The 20,928-nt window shown below is 45.2% G+C and overlaps 2 protein-coding genes across 2 annotated transcripts in view; one reads left to right on the top strand and one right to left on the bottom strand.

The window, feature by feature from the left end:
- Positions 1–20,723, top strand: part of LOC144738543 (neurofibromin-like) — a gene marked incomplete at its 5' end in the record, with an annotated part of 33,812 nt that extends 13,089 nt beyond the window's left edge. Inside the window, 32 exon segments of the mRNA XM_078621551.1 lie at positions 9,282–9,354; positions 9,356–9,539; positions 9,542–9,682; positions 9,685–9,713; positions 9,861–10,201; positions 11,049–11,251; positions 11,571–11,764; positions 11,836–11,976; positions 13,687–13,737; positions 13,739–13,834; positions 13,836–13,968; positions 14,554–14,768; positions 14,922–14,983; positions 15,154–15,205; positions 15,207–15,296; positions 15,573–15,674; positions 15,910–16,050; positions 16,351–16,477; positions 16,859–16,875; positions 16,877–16,991; positions 17,070–17,205; positions 17,733–17,754; positions 17,756–17,894; positions 17,975–18,054; positions 18,056–18,098; positions 18,703–18,821; positions 18,942–19,042; positions 19,547–19,689; positions 19,900–19,946; positions 20,091–20,216; positions 20,218–20,308; positions 20,581–20,723. Of these exon segments, the coding sequence (XP_078477677.1) occupies positions 9,282–9,354; positions 9,356–9,539; positions 9,542–9,682; positions 9,685–9,713; positions 9,861–10,201; positions 11,049–11,251; positions 11,571–11,764; positions 11,836–11,976; positions 13,687–13,737; positions 13,739–13,834; positions 13,836–13,968; positions 14,554–14,768; positions 14,922–14,983; positions 15,154–15,205; positions 15,207–15,296; positions 15,573–15,674; positions 15,910–16,050; positions 16,351–16,477; positions 16,859–16,875; positions 16,877–16,991; positions 17,070–17,205; positions 17,733–17,754; positions 17,756–17,894; positions 17,975–18,054; positions 18,056–18,098; positions 18,703–18,821; positions 18,942–19,042; positions 19,547–19,689; positions 19,900–19,946; positions 20,091–20,216; positions 20,218–20,308; positions 20,581–20,723 (3,697 nt within the window).
- On the bottom strand, positions 436–3,404 carry LOC144738542 (oligodendrocyte-myelin glycoprotein-like). Its single transcript, XM_078621550.1, is given in 6 exon segments — positions 436–897; positions 899–1,015; positions 1,017–1,082; positions 1,084–1,327; positions 1,959–2,153; positions 3,400–3,404. Coding segments are annotated over 6 exon segments (1,089 nt in total).
- Positions 20,724–20,928: the final 205 nt, after the last annotated feature.

The following is a 20,928-nucleotide window of genomic DNA, read 5'->3' as shown; positions in this document are numbered from 1 at the left end:
TACTCAGCAATCTGCAGTGTTTTCTGCACTGGTCTGTGTGACCATTCAAGACTCTTGAAGGATGAACTGCTCGTCAAACTCTGTGGTCAGCTGCTGGCTGAAACAACCTTTTCAGCGTTGTAATTTTACAGTCCATCAGGCCAGCGTCACCCAGCCTCTCTCCGCTGGTCAGAAGGTCAGAGGTCGTATGGAACAAAACAAGAGGCGCTAGTTTATTTATTTCACTCTGCTGCTGTGCATCTCATGCAGTTACAGAATATTGAATAGATTTCATGCAGAAACAGGAAACAACTGTAAAAACACAGACTGGCAACATGTATTTTTTTGTCACTCCACCCTTAGTACTTATTTAGTGACATACTTAGCCAAGTTTGTTTTGTTGGGCCATGAAAGGTTTGGCAAGTCAGTGAGATAATGAGGACAGTTCAGGTATCTTCAGAGGGATGTGAAAGCTGCCATGATGACCAACAGAGTCAGAGTATGTCCACTCTCGCACACGACTCCGTGGCTTTTCTTCCATGCGTTCCCTCTCTTGGGTGATTTCGTTGTGCTCGTGTGTGTCGAGGAAGTGACCAAACCGGGAGACGACGTCCAGACGAATACCACATACTCCCCAGAAACGTTTTCGCCTCTTCGATCCCGATAAACTCCAGTCTGGAAAGCGTCTGGCTCGTAAGTGGACGCGGTCTCCGTGGTCCGAGCGGGCAGCCACAGAGAATGCCGCTCGCGCCGTCCGTCCGCCGGGCCGCAGACAGGTCTGGTGTAACAGGGGCAGCCTGTGACGGTGGCGGGCGTCTGCGTGGCCCACCTCAGAAGCCTGGTGATGTTTTCCTCCTCCTCACAAGCCCAGGGGTTTTCCCCGAGCGTCATGAATGCCAAACCCGATAGCTTATCAAAGACCCCCTTCGTGCAGCCAAGAGAAGCGGTTAGCATGAAGGTAGAACTGAGCCAACCTGGGCAGCCGGTCCAAAGACCCCGGCAGGATCTGCACCAGGTAGTTGTGGGACAGGTCGATGCCTCTCCAGGTTGTGCGGCATGTTGGTGGGCACCGTCCAGAAGCGGTTGTGACTGAGGTTGAGCGCTCCGCAGGCCGGGCAGCGTGTTGTTGATGAAAACCACCCGCTCCAGCTCGTTGCGCGACAGGTCCAGTGCTCTCAGGTTCCAGTGGTACGCTGTGTCGTTTTTGTCCAGCAGGCGCAGGTGATTTCCTGCCGCCCGGATGACCCACAGAGACCGCGGCAAAGCGGGCGGCAGGCTCGGCAGCCGGTTGTAGGACACATCGAGCGTTCGCAGGTGGGCGTAGTGGCTGAGCCTGTCTGTCCGTGTCCTGCAGGCTTACAGAGATCGGTGTCAGGAATCAGACACACGTACACGACATCTCAACAGGAACCAAAGGCTCAGAGAGATTAGACGACATGGATTCAGGCCGCTTTGCACCAGGTTTATCTGTGGTTAAGTTGGAAACTTTGGAAACGACAACAACTGCCCCAACCTTGATTGGAAAGTTGAACGTTAGTGAGTCCTGCGGGTTTTATATGAATGCCTCATGTGTTGAAGGTCCCTTTTTGCGCGAGCTGGAGCCGAAAGAAACCGACCAGTCACAATGGGGTATGTGGCTTTTGGGGGGCGGGGCGTCGGCCCAGCTTGGTGCAAGCAGAGACACATTTCCCAACAAATATGGCGCGGCATTCACGAGGAATCCGAAAAATGGCAAATGTCATTTTAGTGGAGGAGAGAAGGCCGAAAGAATTGTGGATGCATGCGCACTAGGTCCTATGCATCATGTTCGGGGGAAACACACCGGGTTTAATGTGTCATGTCTCCGCCGAGCAAACCAGGGGGACGTTTTTCGGACAGAGGGCTCCTGTATGTACTCAGACTTTTTGTGTCGGCCTTTAGGATGGAGAGAGACGCGATAGAAACACTGTCTGATCCAGACATTAGACACGGCCTCCTACCTATTGAAAGACAGGTTGAGGGAGCGGATGTTGTGCTGGAGATTGTGCGGGAGCTTGGTCAGGCCTCTGGAGGAGCAGTCCACCACGCGGTGCCCTTGGCTGCAGGAGCAGGCCGAGGGGCAGACGGACAGGACCCACCCCCCCAGGAGCCCCCATAGCAGCAGGAGGAACAGACAGAGGGAGGCACAACGGGCTCTAGATGGGACGGAGACGTGGAGAAGATCAGTCAGATCTGGCACATCAGCTGTAACAGTTGGTCCGAGATGCGGATGGGACGTCGAGTGGTCACTGATTGTGAAGTATCTGTCCATCTATGCATGCACAGAATCTATGGCAGCACACATCTGTCGGTATAAACATTTTTGTTAACTGTTTTTGTTAGTTAGTTTTTAGTTAGCTAGTTAAGACTTAGGTTTTTAAGAATTTTTTTGTTTGTCAATCAGAATGTTGTTTCGGTGTAGTTATGTAGATAATGTCTAGCAACTAAGTACTAATGCAACTATGGAAGATTTTGTCCTAGCTACTATGTTGTGATGAAATTTGAACGTAAGCAGGTCATTCTTTCACCTGGGGCCCGTTCCAGAAAGCCAGTTAAGTGAAAATCCTGAGTTTGTCGTTAGTTTCACGTAAATTTACTGAAATCCAACCAAATGTCTCCAAGTAACATACAGTGTAACATTTTCATATGATTTGAGTAGTAGTATCAGTAACTCTGAAATCTGGAAAGTTCTGCCGAGTTTTTCCTCATTTAAGGATTTACAAACTCTGGATTTTAACTAATCCTGCTTTTTGGAACCCAACCCTGGAAATTACGTCATTGGGAACTAGACAGCCTATTTTATAAAAACAAACAAACAAACGACAACAAAAAAACAACTTGCACTTACATGCAACATGATGGGGAAAAAAGCTCATGCAGTCATTCAAAAATGCAGCTCTATTATATATTACCACAGTTCCATACATACCAGCACATTTGAATGCATGTGTAACTGTTACTCTGATTGTGACTAAATTATCTGCAGTCTCTGTATAAAATGCAGCAGAATGAAGACACACGTCAGTAAAAGGGTGTTTCTCTCGTGGCCCTCTTGTGGGCTAACGTGGGACAGATGCAGTTAAGAACGGTGCTGATGCTGCCAACTGTCTGATCCTTCTCCGAGTGCTGCAGAGAGACGGGATTCATCCGGCACAAATAATAATAATAATAATAATAATCCACCGTCTGTCCCTCAAACTGCTCCACAGACAGTCCTTCGAGTCGAGGCTGTCATGCGCATCTTGGAAAGGTGTGTTAAAAATATCCTCAAGCTGCCACTGTTGTCATGTTTATTCGGTCATACAGGGCCGTTGTTCTGATACATCACAACTCTGTTTACTTGGTCAGTGTCCTGTAGGTGAACTCCCTCCTTCATTCTCTTTCTGTCATAAAATCACTCACCGCATCCGTCCTAGTGCTTGTGTGTCATCTCTCCTTTCTCCTTTCGGTTCCCTCCGACTGCAGCTAATTTGTCCCTTTGTGCTTTATCGGCTGTCTGCTGATGAAAGAGGTTTTTTGTCCGTGAGCTGGACGTTGGTTTGAGTGTCGACCCAGCGCTGTCTTCCGGAGCATTCTGCAGGTTCCCACTGCAGCTGGAGGTCTTGGTTAGGAGGTTGAGAGGATGGCAGGAGGAATCCAGCCCTCTCTGCCGCCGTGTGTGTGTGTGTGTGTGTGAGTGTGTGTGCACGACTCCAGCAGCTCCCCCTTGCGTTCATGCACTGTACAGATTTGATGAAACACAGCGCCCCATTTTGTATCACTCACTGCGCTGCCCCCCAGTGGTGAGTGAGTGAAATATTGAGACCCTCTCAGTCGCTCCTCAGTTCTTTTTTCAAATCCGTGTTTGAAGCAAAAACTAATATTAAAAACCATTTTTAATATTTTTTTATTTATAATAGATAAAATCAACAGCCTCAGTGTTACTAGAAAAGCACTTATTTCCACCCAATATTATTTTATATTTCGATTTTCAACAAATATTAATAAATCTAACTGTATTTAACTACCTCATTAGCTACCTTGACCAAGATAACATCCACTTACCACTTGTAAATACACTGATACCACTTTTTCTTCAATTGACAAAATTCACTATTTGTCTAATGGTGTTTTTCTTTTGGATGTAGCTCTACAACTATTGAAGATCCAACAAATCTTTTCACACTGATTCAGCAGAATTTCAGCTACAATCTGGTGTTAGTTCATGTTTATCCTCATTTGGTGACTTACAGTGCCTGAAAATCTACAAGGACCATAATATTTCCTGTTCTGGATCAGACTTTGATATAGTAGTGAACCTATGGGGAATGTATCCTGATCTGACCCTTTATTGTGGAGTTCTATACACATATGCTGAAAACGACCCTAAAAACCCCCCCTGATCCATATGGTTCTAGAACACTACCGACATTTAAGCATTTCCTGATAATTTCATAAACATCCTTCATAACTTATCGAATTATTTTGCAGAAATACAAATCCAAACATGAATTCTCCAATGCTGAAACTTGAACCTCAATCAACAGACATCAGTCTACTCTTGTTTCAGCCTTGGTGTTTTGTGGCTGTTGGGTCACTTCAGGACCGCTGCTCCGTTGTTCTTCTGATCCCGATCCACGTTTTAGCCCAAAAGTCGTACCCGGTGTTGTGTCTCCGAACTCCTCATTGGTTCCTGACAGCAGGTTCCACCGTTTGGATAGTCTCTGAGGCAAGAAACTGGAGAGGGAAATGTGGTTGGACGATTTCAGCGTCACCTCGCCATCGCCAGCTCCTCCCTCTAGAAATGGAGAAGGACCCGCCCAGTCACTAGTGGTGATCTGCTGCTTCTGATACTTCCGTTTCTGTCCGTAGACGACCAGCAGTCCCAACATCATCAGCACCAGTGCTCCACCTATGAGGCCCGCCACGACTTTACCGGGCTTTATTACATTGATGGACTGGTCATCTGCGGGTTCGGGTTCTTTCTTTGCCTCGGTGATGCGGACCAACGGCGTAGTTGAAGCCCCCGTTGTGCGTGTGACAGCACCTGGCTTTGTTTTGTTTTCGACAGGTTTGGTGATCAGAGCTGCGCTGTGGTTTGTCGTCGCTGTCGGACGTTTGGATACATGAGGTGTTTTAGCAGTGGTGAACTGGGTGGAGGCGGAGGTGGTCGGGTGGCTGGTGTGGGTGATCGCACCCGTTGTCACTTCATATGTCACTTCTGTAGTGGATCTGACACCTTGTGATGGTGTGTTGGTCTGTGCTGCAGGATTACTGAAGGTCTGAGGAGGTGTGACCTCAGTTGTTTCCTCTTCGTGATCTGTGGTTGACGCTGTCGTTTTCTGACTCCAGACCTCCGATTGTCGCGTTGTCACTTGAAGGAAGCCGTTGCGACCGGACGTCACCGCGTTGCTCGCTGGCAGTGACAGAAGGAGAATGAGGCCGATGAAGTGGTGAAACATAGTTTTCCTCTGATGCGTGGCTGCTCGCTGAGTCTATGTAACGATAAAACCAAAGATCGTCATGAGTTTTGAACCACATAGCATGTTTTTATGTTGGATTTGCACACACAAAGAACATTTATAAAACTCAGAGAAATCCAAACAAATAATAAATAAAATTTGCAAATGAAATGATCTTAACTAACTTTCTTGAATTTTTTCAGTTTGTTTTTGACAATATTATGTCAAGTAGTTAAGGAGAGAGTATTGTTTGGTTTCTGTGGTCATTTTTGTTGTGTGGACACATTCGTCAGTTCCATCAGTCCACAAACCCAGTGGAGCAAACATCAGTATTGCCACAAATATTTCAAAATGGACTCACCGGCCGCAGTTAAGTCCTCTGTCCCACCTGAGCAGACCCTTGTAGGCACCGTAAATATGAAGTAAAGCTGATGTGCAGCAGGACGTTCCTGGTTCAGTGCTTCTCACCAATGGGTCTGTGTTGAAACGCTACGAGCTGGTTGTTGTGTCACTTACAGGAAGTGTGAGTTGGGAAACTGATGAGGACCACGTGTGTTTGTATTCTTCCTGTGACAAACAGCAATTTGTGTGCCACACCAAAACCAAACTACACTGACATTAAACGTCGTTGTAAGGATTTGTGGAAATGTATCCATTGAGTTATGAGTTTCATCGTCATCGAATCACAAGTGGACAGTTGTGACGTTTCACATGCTACACCTGCAGAAGTATAAAATCAGGCCAACAACGCTCACAGCAGCAGAAGTGAAAATCTGACTGAAGGATGGAGGCCACCTTGAAAGTGAAGTGTTCTGAGTTATATTGTACAAAAAAAAAATCATCTCCTCGCCCGATGTCATCCACATGATCTGAGTCATCAGTTCTCAAACTGTGTCAGAGGTTTTTATCATCTGAACATCTGAGGCAGTTTAGTTTCACATTAACTGACAAACCAAACCAATTTAAATGCTTGAACTCACTTTATCGTCATCGTTATTTATCATTATTCTGCACTTTTCCTCATTTCAGGGTTTTATTGGACATGTGGAACAGCAGCAGGGACTTTCCTACATGTGCTATGGGAATGTAGTTTGATACAGCCATTTTGGGAGATTATATTTCATAGTATAATCATAATATAAAATAATCATGGGAATGTCAAAACATGACATTGCAGTTATAAAAGTTGGGATGGTCACAGAAGCCCAAAATATCCTCCAGGGTATGGAAAAGTACATCCCCACCTGACTGTAAAAAATGGATTGAAACTATGACAGAAAAAGGGTCATATGAGCAGCTGTTGGGGAGAATTACTAATGACGGTGGGGGAAGAGAGGAGAACATGGGACTGTTTCTTTACTATGGGCTGGTGAGAAGAACAGGACATAAATTGAGGAGATGGTACAGCTGTGACTAAATACTGTGTGAATTACTCTGTATTGGCATGTATATGTAGGTACCAGACACCAGGGAAGTGTAAAAGAAAAAGAAATAAAACTTATATTTAAAAAAAAAAAAAACATATCAGCATTTGTATTTAGAACAGGGAAGTGAGATTTCATCAGCTAAGACACATGTAGAACCGGTAGAAAGCCCACACAACCACCAACATCCTTCACCAAAATAACCTGAAACAAGCCTTGACGCACTGCAGCAATCAGTTTATTCTGAAAGGCTCTTGGTCAGGCGCACAAGCATGATCACAGCAATTAAGATGAAAACAGGTAAAAGACCAGAAACAAAGATTACAAAATATTTCATGAAACAGACTGCAGACCAACAACTACAAATGTTTGCTGGCACATTTGGCCCCTGGACTCAAACAACAGAGCAGTTCTGCTTCTTCTTTGAAGACTTAAACTTAGTATTTCACATGTCGGCTGGTCCTTGATTGCACAAAGGAAAGAAAAGAAAGCGTCTTATCAGAATTCAGAATATGTAAAGTAATTACGTGGAGAAATGGAAACGATCAACAGCACTCATAAATGTGTAAGTCCGACACGTCCAGAGACTTATTAACAAGTATTAGTGAAGAAGACATTGTCGATGGGATAAGAATATTATGTGTGCTTTCACATGTTTTCCATGCATTTGGGTGATGGTGTGTGATGAAGCCTGATGTAAACCTCTGCATAGAACTAAAACGTTGCCTACGTGAGGGCTCTACGCCTGGGATCTTCTCTTAACACAGAAATATAAATCAGGCTGGTGTGACAGGTCATGGGCGTGTGTGTGTGTGAGAGAGAGATGGAGCTCATACAACAAGAGGCATGTCCTCTACGTTCTTGGGAACCTGTAAGCAGGAGTCCTTGGACTCGAAGCTCTGCATGTGACTGTCTTTCCCATCAGATCCAAAAGCCTCAGCGAAAGCCCCCTCCTCATGTTCAGCCCCGCCCCCCTCCCCTTGTATCTCGGCAGCCTCTCCCCCCACCTTCTCCTCCTCCTCCTCCTCGTCCTCCTCCATCTTGCCGTCTGCTCTCACTTCCTCCAGCACGACGCTGTTGTCACAGGGCCCAACCAGTCCTCCCACCTCCGGCTGCTCCGTGTCCCAGTAGCCTGCGCCCCCCACCAGGTACATGTTGGAACGAGATGCTCGTGGAGCGTACACCTGCCGCTGGATGTGGCACACCTGGCACGCCAGCACCACCGTGGCAACCAGCAGGCACAAAATGAGCCCCCCCCGCCGAGCCCACAGCAATCAGACCCATCTCGGTGTCAATCAGACAGTCCAGTCTCGAGCCGTTGGTGCTGAAATTGTTTGCGTGATCACCGGCGGTCAGGTCGGGCTCCGCCACCGGGGCTGAGCTGTGGTTTTGCTCTGCGTCACTGTGACATAGTGTCATTTGGCCGAGCAGCAGACACAGCCAGAGAGAAGCTCCAGTGTCGTCCATGACGCCCTGGGAACTTCAGAGAAGGTTTGCATTGATGAAGCAAACACAGTCAAGACATCGCAGTCACTTCAACATCAAAACATCATTTTACAGTTACAGTCCACTTTATTACCAATGGTTTGTACTGTTTTTGTATCATGTAGCTCTTTCGTGTCCATTTATATGATTCGGACAAACACACTACTGGTTTGTTTGTTGCCATGGGAATGTTGTTACGGTGTAGTCATACATGGAATACCACACAATGTGTTGTTCACACACTAAGAACCAGCGCTTTCTTCACCCCACCTACTAAGTTTTGATAGATCTGGAACACAAACAAATTAGTTCTCATCATTGTGAGTTGACCTCGGACATCCGCTGCTCGTGAACACATTGTTAAAGATTGTTTAACATAGAATCTTGCATCATCCCACCACTTTATATTAAACTAAACTAAACTAAAAATAAACTGTTGAACTAAAAATAAATTGTTTAAACATAGTATATAGTATATAGTAAGTATATAGAGGCGGGAAACAACTAGTAGATAAGTACTGTTACACATACTGATTTTCTTCAATACATGAACTCACATGTTTATTGACCCATCACATAAGCAAACACGAACATCGGTAGTTAAATTAGTACGAATAAATCGTAAATAAGTTGTCTAGGAATGGACGTTAATGTAGCAGTACTGTAATTTATAGTGTGAAAGTATATCAAAGTGCAGATGGATGTTGTGGGGTCAGTCAGCAGTACTTACTCTGAGCAGTGTCACGTGGACGTGTCGAGGGAGAGGATGACTCGTCAGATACTCAATGAACTCCCCGGCTGTGTTTTGATCTGGTTCTTTTCGGTACTCCACCTCAGCTTCAGAAGAAAAACGGGGGGGGGGAAAAAGAGTTAAGCTTCATTCCACTGCACGTATGAATGTTGTGGATTTTTGTTTGTCCCCCCTCTTCTTTAGATTCAAGACCGGGCAGATAAACGGAGACCTGCTCATCTACCACGTTCTCCTCACCCTCAAACCTTATTACGCCCAAACCCTACGAGATCGTGGTCGACCTGACGCACGTCGGACCCAGCAATCGCTTCAAGACCGACTTCCTGTCCAAGTGGTTCGTGGTCTTTCCCGGCTTCGCCTACGAGAATGTCGCCGCAGTCTATGTGTACAACTGCAACACCTGGGTCAGGGAGTACACCAAGTACCACGAGCGTCTGCTGACCGCTTGAAGGGCAGCAAGCGCCTTCAGTTCATCGACTCTCCTGCGAAACTGGCCGAACACATAGAACCTGACCAACAGAAGCTGCCTGCGGCGACCTTGATCCTGGAGGAAGACCTGAAGGTGTTCCACAATGCCCTCAAGCTGGCCACAAAGACACCAAGGTCTCGATAAAGGTGAGGTTTCAAGTTCTGAAGGAAAGGCAGGGACTTTCCTACATGTGCTATGGGAATGTCATTTGATACAGCCATTTTGGGTGAAAGTAATTGAAGGCTCTGAGATAGAGATTCTGGTCTGAAACTTGTCTTGTTTTTTCCGAGCAGGTTGGCTCAACGGCGGTGCAGGTGACCTCAGCGGAGCGGACCCGTGTTCTCGGCCAGCCCGTCTTCCTGAATGACGTCTACTACGCCTCGGAGATCGAGGAGATTTGCCTGGTGGACGAGAGCCAGTTCACGCTCACCATGGCCAACCAGGGCACGCCGCTCACGTTCATGCATCAGGAATGCGACGCCATCGTCCAGTCCATCATCCACATCCGGACGCGGTGGGAGCTGTCGCAGCCCGACTCCATTCCCCAGCATACCAAGATCCGGCCCAAGGATGTTCCCGGCACTCTTCTGAACATAGCTCTGCTCAACCTGGGCAGTTCTGATCCCAGCCTCAGGTCAGTCCTCCATTCTGGGGCCTTCCAGCTGTAACTTATAGCGATCCGTTCTTAGTTACCTCCACCAAGGAGGTTCTGTCTTGGCCAGCGTTTATCTGTCTGTTTATTAGCATAATAGACAGACAGATAAACATAAAATAACAAGTAAAAAAAGGAAACAAAGAGCAAAAGGAAAAAAATACAGCTCAGAGGTCATGATCACAAGGTTGCTAATGATTTGTTTAAAAACTATCTGACTATTAGTGACAAAGGCATGTTTTCATGATCAATCAATTTATTGAAGTAGATAAATGAATGAATGAAGGTGGTGGAGGTCTGTGCTCTCCTCGTGCTTTTTGAGTTGATAAATGACACGGTACATGATATTCCACTTAAAACTACGCTGTAGGAACATTCCCACCTGCACAGGTAATCCAAATGGACAAGAAGTAAAATCCATTTTTCTGTCAGTAAAGTTCTTCCGGGGCAGATTAGTTCTGTTCACAGCTGCACGTCAAACATTGCCGTTGTCATGTTGAGTCACTGGAGTTCCAACACAGCACATGGCCGGTAGGATCACAGCGGGTATTAATATCCTCCTGTGTGAGTCACACCAGCCTGTCAGAGTTAAAGGGAGTTATTTGTCCTGTTCAAGACCAGTTGTTCATGTATGAGGGTTTTTCCCAAACTCTTTGTAAACAGTTGCCATGGTGCCACAACAGCCTGTCACCCAACCTTCCACCCACTGCGGGGTCCAAATAATAGCTTCAGAAAAAACTGGTGAAGCAGAATGTCTTTTTCTCTGGTTGTGGAAAAATACCAAGAAAATAAAAATACCTTGTGCCCCCCACCCCCCATCTCCCCACAGGTCTGCAGCTTACAACCTGTTGTGCGCTTTGACTTGCACCTTCAACCTGAAGATCGAGGGCCAGCTGCTGGAGACGTCGGGCCTCTGCATCCCGGCCAACAACACCCTCTTCATCGTGTCCATCAGCAAAACTCTGGCTGCCAACGAGCCTCATCTCACACTGGAGTTTCTAGAGGAGTGTATCTCTGGCTTCAGCAAATCCAGTATGTCCCCTCACACACACACACACACACACACACACACACACAAACCGCACTGATGGGAGGTTAGGTCACTTCTAACTTGTGCAACAATTCGTTCTCATTTCGTAAAAATGTTTTGACTGTTTTTAATGTGTCCAAGTAGACTAAACTTTATATTGGAAGTTCATGAAAGTGTCAAAAATACAAGTCTTGCTTCAGAGTATAATCCCATAATCCCACTGACAGACGGGACACAACAGAGGTCAGAAGTTTTGGCTGCAGGAAAACAACCAGAGTCCAAAGTAAACTCAGGATGTTCGTAACGTGGTTGTTGTTGCAGGTATTGAGCTGAAACATCTCTGCTTGGAGTACATGACGCCCTGGCTCCTCAACCTGGTTCGCTTTTGTAAACACAACGACGACGCCAAGCGCCAGCGCGTCACGGCCATTTTAGACAAGCTCATCACCATGACCATCAATGAAAAGCAAATGTATCCGTCCATTCAAGCCAAGATCTGGGGCAGCTTGGGACAGGTGAGTCCACCTCCACTCTCCTCAGCTGCTCATGTTTGCAGCGGCGGTTGAACGTCCTGCGTCTCTTTCAGATCACAGACCTGTTGGACGTGGTGCTGGACAGCTTCATTAAGACCAGCGCCACTGGAGGTCTGGGCTCCATCAAGGCCGAGGTCATGGCTGACACCGCGGTAGCGTTGGCGTCTGGCAATGTCAAACTGGTCTCCAGCAAGGTCAGAAAATCCATAATATTTTACTCAATTTTATCACTTTTTATTCGTTCATTCATTCATTCTGCACAATAGGAGGAAAATCAGCAATGACTATGTTCAGAACGGCTATGATGATGCATCCGAACTGAACCGTAGTAGATACACACATTATAGCATCATCCCTCTAAATAAGAAACATTTTTTAAAATTAGCGTAGAACTTGTTTGACCTCGTAATATATTTAAGTGGTTTATGAATAATTTTTTAAAGATATTTATCGCACTTTCTTGTTACGAAAATGATGAAAATACAATTTTGAGCTGTTTGTGCTGATAATACATCCCTTTGAACGGTTCTAATACAGTTGTGAATTTCTCTTGGATATTAAAGTATCTGTCTAATCCACATTAAGGTAAAATTTAATTCTCGCAGATAAAGTGAAGTAGAATTTCACGGCACTAACGTCGACATGAGGAATCAGTGGATGTTCTGATGAAATACTTACGAACTGAAGAATTAAATCCCTCCTGGCTCAGAGGATCCAGACCAACGATCTCATCCACTCGCTATCCATCATCTGTGGGTTCTGTTTCCCTGATTCCTCCTTCTCAGATGAACAAACACAACATACATCGACAGACACAATAGAAAAGCCAGACCCTGGCTCCGATTATGGCGGACACAAGTACCACGCTGAATAGACGCCATTGTGCAGGACTGTTGAATAGGAAAAGACATTCACTGTTAAAACTCCAACTGGAGATGGCCTCAGTCGTTTTCTGCCGTGTCCGTCGTTGCGCGTCCAACGTGAAATCGTGGCCTGCGTCTGGTTGTGACAGCGTACCTGAGTCATAGCGCTGGTGTGTTTCACAGGTTTTCTGTCTGATGTCAACATGTTGTGCCGACGGAACACAAAGGAGCTTTTGTCTCCTCCATGACCTCTTTGTCACCCAGCAGTTGAATAAAAGCAGCTTAATTATCTTGCTTTTCTTGTACTGTGGCAATATTATAATATTATTATTATAATATTATACAATATTATCAATTATCATCTTTTTTTTTTTGACGGTGATACAATATTTACCGATCACATGTTGCGTCAAGATACCATGACGATGTGAGTCATATTTATATAATAAACCACTTTAAGACAATGATCAGATTTCATTTAAAGAAAAAAAAAAGCAATTTCAGTATATTTGACTTGGATTTTATTCCTGAAATGTTTCAAAGTTAAATGAAGTTGTAAAATTGACTAAATAATTACTGATATTTTTTCATCCTACAGAACATAATCACAGAGCAGATTTTTTTTTTTTTTTTTTTACGGAAATAAGTTGGTGTGTTGACCAGTAACAACAGTGACGCTAACGTTAGCATGAGTCCGTTAGCAGGTTGTCCCGTTACCTGAGTATTTTATCTGCATGCTGTTACACTTCCTGTGTGCCACATGTGTTTTGTCTATTTGTTTATTGTAGACGTTTCCTGTCGTGACACTGTTCGCCATGAGCATAGTTTCAGACTTCATAATGAGGCAAAGTTTGGCAGACACGTGTGAAAGACATCTTAAAACGAAGGCTCACCTGAAGGTTGACAGTGTACATCTGTGTTTAGACTTTCCATCCATTTGATTGGATGTATTTACATCTGAGTTTGCAGTCCAGCATGGCGGTGAAGAACTGCTTTAGTTCGGTTGTTTTAAAATCGGTGCTGTCTTTTGCTCCGCCGCAGGTGATTGGTCGAATGTGTAAGATCATAGACAAGACCTGCTTGTCACCGACGCCCGACGCTGGAGCAGCACCTGATGTGGGATGACATCGCCATCCTGGCTCGCTACATGCTCATGCTGTCGTTCAACAACTCCCTGGACGTCGCCGCCCCACCTGCCGTACCTGTTCCACGTTGTGACCCTGCTGGTCGCCACGGGGCCACTCTCCCTCAGGGCTTCCACACACGGCTTGGTGATCAACATCATCCACTCGCTCTGCACCTGCTCTCAGCTCAATTTCAGTGGTGAGGAACTTTTGTAACGTAACCTCTTAAGACCCTGCACGCACGTATAGAACACTCAGAGGCTTTCCAAAACATCATGGTCATTTAATGTATTGTCATTATTATTATTTTCCTGTTATGATACTTAATTTTGATATATACAGTAATGTATTATTATTAGTAGTAGTAGTTTATTTTTATTCAACTCAGGTTTTTTTAATTATAATTATAACACGTCATTTTTTTATACTCATCCCAAACAACAAGGGGAATAATAATGCACACCACATTAAAGTTGTTGTTTGTTTGAGTTTCTACAAAAAAATAATGGTCATTTAATGTATTATTAATATTTATTATTATGTTACTTAATTTTGATAAATACATTTATGTATTATTATTGTTATTTTATGATATTCAGCTCTTTTCATGTGCTATATACATTTTATGTATTTTTCAAAATTATAATTATGATACATAATTATCCTACTCAAACAGCAGGGTAGAATAAAAATGCACACCAAACAAAAGCTCAGGTCTTAGGAGTTAAAGAATGTGTTGTAATGATGGACAAACACCTTTTCTCCTTGTTTTCGATCCCTCCAGAGGAGACCAAGCAGGTTCTGCGGCTGAGCCTGACGGAGTTCTCTCTTCCCAAGTTCTACCTGCTGTTCGGTATCAGCAAAGTCAAGTCTGCAGCAGTTATCGCCTTCCGCTCCAGCTACCGGGACCGCAGCTTCTCCCCGGGGTCGTACGAGAGGGAGACCTTCGCCCTATCCTCCCTGGAGACGGTCACAGAGGCTTTACTGGAAATCATGGAGGTGGACTGCCCCACACACACACACACACACACATCTTATCATTGCATTTGACCAGTTATGTCAGTGTGATACGCTGGTAGCTAGTGTCAGTGTCATGAACCCTTTAATGCAGCAGCTTTCTTTCAACTTTTTCATCTTTGGTTCCTCCTGCAGGCGTGCATGAGGGACATTCCTGCCTGCAAGTGGCTGGATCAGTGGACGGAACTTGCACAGAAGTATGAAACTTACATATATTTATGCAACCGCACTCAGTCCATGAATGTGCAGTGATGAGTGTGCACGTGTGTGCACGTGTGTGTGTGTGTGTGTGTGTGTGTGTGTGTGTGTGTGTGTGTGTGTGTGTGTGTGTGTGTGTGTGTGTGTGTGTGTGTGTGTGTGTGGCCAGGTTTGCATTCCAGTACAACCCCTCTCTCCAGCCCAGAGCGCTGGTGGTGTTTGGGCTGCATCAGTAAGCGGGTGAGCCACGGCCAAATCAAGCAGATCATTCGAATCCTGAGCAAAGCCAGTCCTCTGCTGAGCATCGACCGGGTGAGCTTCATTCTAAAAATGATATTTACCATAAAAAACACAGTAAAGAAGTCACAGGCATTCACACACTTTAAATAACTTTATAATAATGTTATACACACATTGATTGATTGTAGTGTACATGTGGTTGATACATGTCCACAAGCTGTAGCTGAGCGACTACCGTATAACGCCCCCTGCTGGGTAAAACAAATCCATATTCAAAGCATGATTTCACTCTTTTTTTTTTCTTTTTTTTTTTTTTTTAAATCCTCTCTTCTTCTTCCACCACCTCAGGGTCTGGAGAGCTGTCTGAAGGGGCCCGACAACTACAACAGCCAAGTGTTAATCGAGGCCACCGTCATCGCTCTGACCAAACTGCAGCCGCTGCTCAGCAAGGTACCTGACGGCTGTCACCAGCTCCACGAATGCTGACTCACGTTTTCACCTTCTGTTTGGCCTAACTCAATTCGTAAAGGCAGTTTATAGTCAAATCGGTTCATTTTGTGTGTGAGATGACTAAATTCCAATCCTGGGTGCGGCTCAGTGCACAAGTTGCTGTACAAGTCAGTTGGTCTCCCTTTGTCATTTCCACGGTTTGGGGTTTCTTCGCTCATCCCGCGTCCGATTGCAGGAGTCTCCCATGCACAAAGCTCTGTTCTGGGTGGCGGTCGCCGTGCTACAGCTGGACGAAGTCAACCTGTATTCTGCTGGGACCGCTCTGCTGGAGCAGAACCTCCACACTCTGGACACGATGCGCGTCTTCAACGACAAGGTGAATCCAACCGTACACTGGAAGATTTGTTCCGACTGACATCACCGCTGTGTGGACATAGATAGATAGAGGTACTTTAATATCCACCGATCCACCGAAAGTTCTGACGTTAGAGCAGCCAAAGGAGGGAAAAGTGACTTTCAGAAAAGAAAACGCTGAAATATGCATCAATACTAATAATAACTATCCCAGGTTGAGCTATTTTAAGGTGGGTCTGCTGCTGGACCCGTCATCAACTCCATAATGCAGACTTCCATCTCATTAGTCCCGTCAACTCTTCTCCTTCTCTGCCCCTCTCAGAGTCCTGAGGAGGTGTTCATGGAGATCAGGCGTCCGTTGGAATGGCACTGTAAGCAGATGGATCACTTCGTGGGCCTGAACTTCAGCGCCAACTTCAACTTCGCACTGGTTGGACATTTACTCAAAGGTAAAGACATGGCCGGTTCACCAGAACGCACCAATTGAATAAAGCCTCACCTCTGCCCCCTACAGTGATGGAGAGGTACTGGCTGCCTCATCTGGTGCAGTTTTTGCTGCAAGTTTTTACAGTTTTTAGTCACAGCCAAGTTTCAGACTGAGATGTTACAAAGAGTGAATCTTACAGGGTCACGATTTATTAGACTACAACTAGATTCCGGTTGTTGATTGTGTTACGCACCTCCACCACCACACTCACCCTCCATCCAGTGGCGCTTCCTGAAGACTCCCCTCAGAAATCAAAAAAGACTGATCTAAAACAGTTTAGATTACCACCTGGAGCACACCGACTTCAAACTGCAGCGTGATGTGGGGTCTCGTTCCTCCCCAGGCTACCGGCATCCATCGGCCACCCACCGTTGCGAGAACAGTGAGAATCCTGCACACGCTCTTGTCTCTCATCAGCAAGCATCTGAAATGTGACAAGTTTGAGGTGAACACGCAGAGTGTGGCCTATCTCGCCGGTACGTCAACACGCTCGTCGTCATTCCGTGTTTGCGCTGCAGTTGTTGCTAACATCGCATCCTCCTGTCCCGCTCCAGCTCTTCTTACCGTGTCAGAGGAAGTCCGAAGTCGCTGCAGCCTCAAACACAGGAAGTCACTGCTGATTTCAGACCTCTCCATGGACCCCGTTCCTATGGACACCTACTCCAGTCACATCACTGACCCCAGCTGCAGGTGAGACGATGGACACGGAAGAGCTCCCGTGTGTTGTCTTTTTTTTCCCCCAACTTTTGCATTTTTCCATTTACCTTTTATTTCTTAATTAGGATCCAGAATTTTAGTTTTAGTTTTATAAATTATAATTATATAATAATTATATATTTTATAATTATAGTTTTACTATAATTTATTCCTATTTCCTGCTACTTTACATTATTTATATTATATATTTATATTTATTTATTTTCATGCTTGTCATTATTATTGTCATTTGTTGTTGTTGTTATTTTTATTATTCACTTCTGGGTTTTTGTTGTTGTTGTTTTCCCAATTACATTTTGTTTATTTTGTTTTATATGTTGCAAACCAATTTCCCCATGTGGATTAATAAATTCTTTCTGATTCGGATGAAACACATTTAGGCTTTTTAGGATTTAGGTGTTAAATCAGTGTAAACTGGCTTCATACAAACAGGTGGTTGATTTGTTTTAGTGGCGTTTCTTGTCCAGTCTTGACATCCGTCTCTGTATTCCTCCTCTCAGAACTCTGCGAGAGACTCAAACCGTGGACGTCACCTCAGGTTTCAGAGCGCTACCTGTCTGCTCATCACTACCCCACCGTGGGTCAGATCAGCCCACGCACGCGCAAGTCCATGAGCCTGGACATGGGTCAGCCGTCGCAGGCCAACACCAAGAAGCTCCTGGGTACAGCTTCCCCTCCCTGCCTGTTCACGCCTCTGAATCCAACATAGTTCATCCTCTTTCTATGTCTGCATGTCTCCCAGGCACCAGGAAGAGTTTCGATCATCTAATATCAGACTCCAAAGCACCAAAGAGACCAGAGATGGAGTCGGGCATGACCACCCCCCCCGAAGATGAGGCGTGTTGCCGAGAACGATTATGAGATAGGTGAGACGACGGATTGTGTGTGTGTGTGTGTGTGTGTGTGTAGCTTCTGTGTGATTATGTGACTGTATTTTTATTTCAAAAGACTGAGTGCAAACGAACTGTAAAGTAGGAGGAAACCAAAGGTTTATACTTGACATAGAAACAGGCAGTGAACATGGAATCCCCTTCAGTCTGTCAGGTAATAAAATAACATAATAACGTAATAAAATGTATTTCCCTGGAAAACTGAAGCTTTGAAATTTGACTTAAACTAATAGAAAACAGAACTATTCCAAAGATCAGTTTGAATTTGGAGTGGATGTTGAATTTTAAATGGCAAGACAGTTGATGCTCTTCATACCTTAACATGAGATAAGAAGAATTCACCAATACATAAATAACGCAGAAAGGTCGGGCTAATTAACGAGAAACTGAGAATACTGAAGCAATATGGGTAAAATGAAACAAGAATATTACACGTGGTAAGTAGAGCTGTTTCTGTAAAGTTAAACACAATTAAAAGAATAAATGATTAAATTGTAATGATCAGAAAAACAAATGCAGGTGGAATACAGTCGTTTTCAGGTTGGGCGGAGCCTTGTTTCATGTCTCGTCATGTTTTCAGAGACGCAAAGAATCGGAAACTCTCACCTTCGTAAAGTGTCCGTGTCCGAGTCCAACGTCCTGCTGGACGAGGAGGTTCTGACCGATCCAAAGATCCAGGCCCTTCTGCTCACTGTGCTGGTGAGGAAACAAGAGCATGTGTACAATGTGAACGGCAGCATCTGTTTGTTCCGTTCATCTGTTCACACACACACACACACACACACACACACACTCTCTCTCTTTCTCTTTCTCTTCCAGGCCACCCAGGTCAAATACACCACCGATGATTTCGACCAACGGATTCTTTATGAGTACTTGGCTGAAGCCAGCGTGGTCTTCCCAAAGGTTTTCCCCGTTGTGTAAGTCACCGACATTCAGCCAATCTGATGCATTCTGGTTTATTTGTTTGTTTGGATTTCTTTCTGTCTTAATCTATTGTGTTTTTTTTTTTGTGAATGCCATCAAATATTTCTGCCATGAAATAGCCTGTGTTGCTGACATGGCATTAAATGTCATCACTCACTGACTCAGCCAATCGGTGTTTGCATCTCATTTGTAAGTGACAATCTGCGTGAACGTCGTATGAACAGTGATGTAGTTGTTCTAACATTTACGCATGCGGATAGAACCTTCCAGTATTACAGACGTTCGCATGTAACACAACCAAGTTACACAAAATGAAATTTGGCAGCTCAGGTAAGATTAAAAAAAAAAGTTGTCGCAGTAAGAAAAACATATAAAAACATCCAGTAAAAAAAATAGATAAAGGCTTACTAAATGGAATCTATGTGAACGTGTAAGAAAAAACGTGTACAAACCCAAAAGTGTTGGTGGTAAATACATGAAAATATTGTCTTCCTCAGCCACAACCTGCTGGACTCCAAGATCAACACTGTGCTGTCCACGTGCCAGGACACCAACCTCCTGAACCCCGTCCACGGGATCGTCCAGAATGTGGTGTACCACGAGGAGTCGCCCCCCCAGTACCAGCCCTCCTATTTACAAAGTACGAGTTTACTTTACCAACACCTCTACATTTTTTTTGTTGTTTTTGGATTTTATTTTAATGATCAACAACAACAGACAGAAACAAACCGCAACATGCATTTTTCAACATCAGCATCACAGTATTTTCATTTGTCACTGATGCTTTTCACTCTCTCACTCACACACACACAAACATACACGCACACCTTCTCTTCCTCTCCTTTCACAGGTTTCGGCTTCAATGGACTTTGGAGGTTTGCGGGACCTTTCTCGAAGGTACAAAAGATTCTTTCCTCCTCTTGTTTATACACATCAGAGGAATCATGTCGCTTCACTCGTGTGTAAATAGATTTTTGACAGTGTTCTTAAATCACGTGGCTGTTAAAACATCAGTTGAACCTCTTTTCCATCTCCTCGCAGCAAACCCAGATACCCGACTACGCCGAGCTGATCGTGAAGTTCTTGGAGGCGTTGATTGACAGCTACCTGCCCGCAGCTGACGAGGAGCGAGGGGAGGAGCAGCTGCGGACGCCCACTTCCCCCTACCCCCCCCACCAGCCAGAGCCAGCTCAGTATCACTGCCAACCTCAACCTCTCCAACTCCATGACCTCACTCGCCACCTCGCAGCACTCACCAGGTCTCAAACTGGATTTCCTTTATTGCCGTTAACAGTGACGCCGATGTTCGCGGACATTCACTTCACCCCCAACCCAGCTACATGTGTCGATATACTGGCTCTCAGGCGCCAGATCCTCCAATCTGTTTGTTAAATGATATCTTAAGATCTAAATTACGACGTTGATAAACATTTAAAGACAATAACTATTATGTAAAATGTGTCAACATTAGCTGTTTGTAACTGTTAAATCTGAGACTCGGAGACTCATCCCAACCCCGTCTCGTCTCCAGGTGTCGATAAGGAGAACGTCCAGTTGTCCCCCAGCTCAGCGCTGTCCAGCGGGGGTCGGGCTCGCCACGGTTCCGCCAGTCAGGTCCAAAAACAGCGCAGTGCTGGCAGCTTCAAGAGACCCAGCATCAAGAAGATTGTCTAGAGAACATCAGCTAGAGAACACGCCGTCCCCCAACCACCATGTCCTCTTCCCCCCCTCTCCAAAATGCCAGCCAAGCCTCATGCAGCACTCGACCTTTCACTCCAACTTTTTACTCGTATTTTTCCTCCTCCTCCTCCTCCTTCATTCATTGTCGTGTTGGCAGGCGCCAGTGTTTTTGTGTTTCGCATTACGGAGGAATATTAGC

This window comes from Lampetra planeri, unplaced genomic scaffold, assembly GCF_965212315.1.
Source record: "Lampetra planeri unplaced genomic scaffold, kcLamPlan1.2.h2 scaffold_1043, whole genome shotgun sequence".
Lineage (NCBI taxonomy): Eukaryota > Metazoa > Chordata > Hyperoartia > Petromyzontiformes > Petromyzontidae > Lampetra > Lampetra planeri.
Note: the sequence above shows the minus strand (reverse complement) of the source record. Positions and strands in the feature narration are given on the sequence as shown.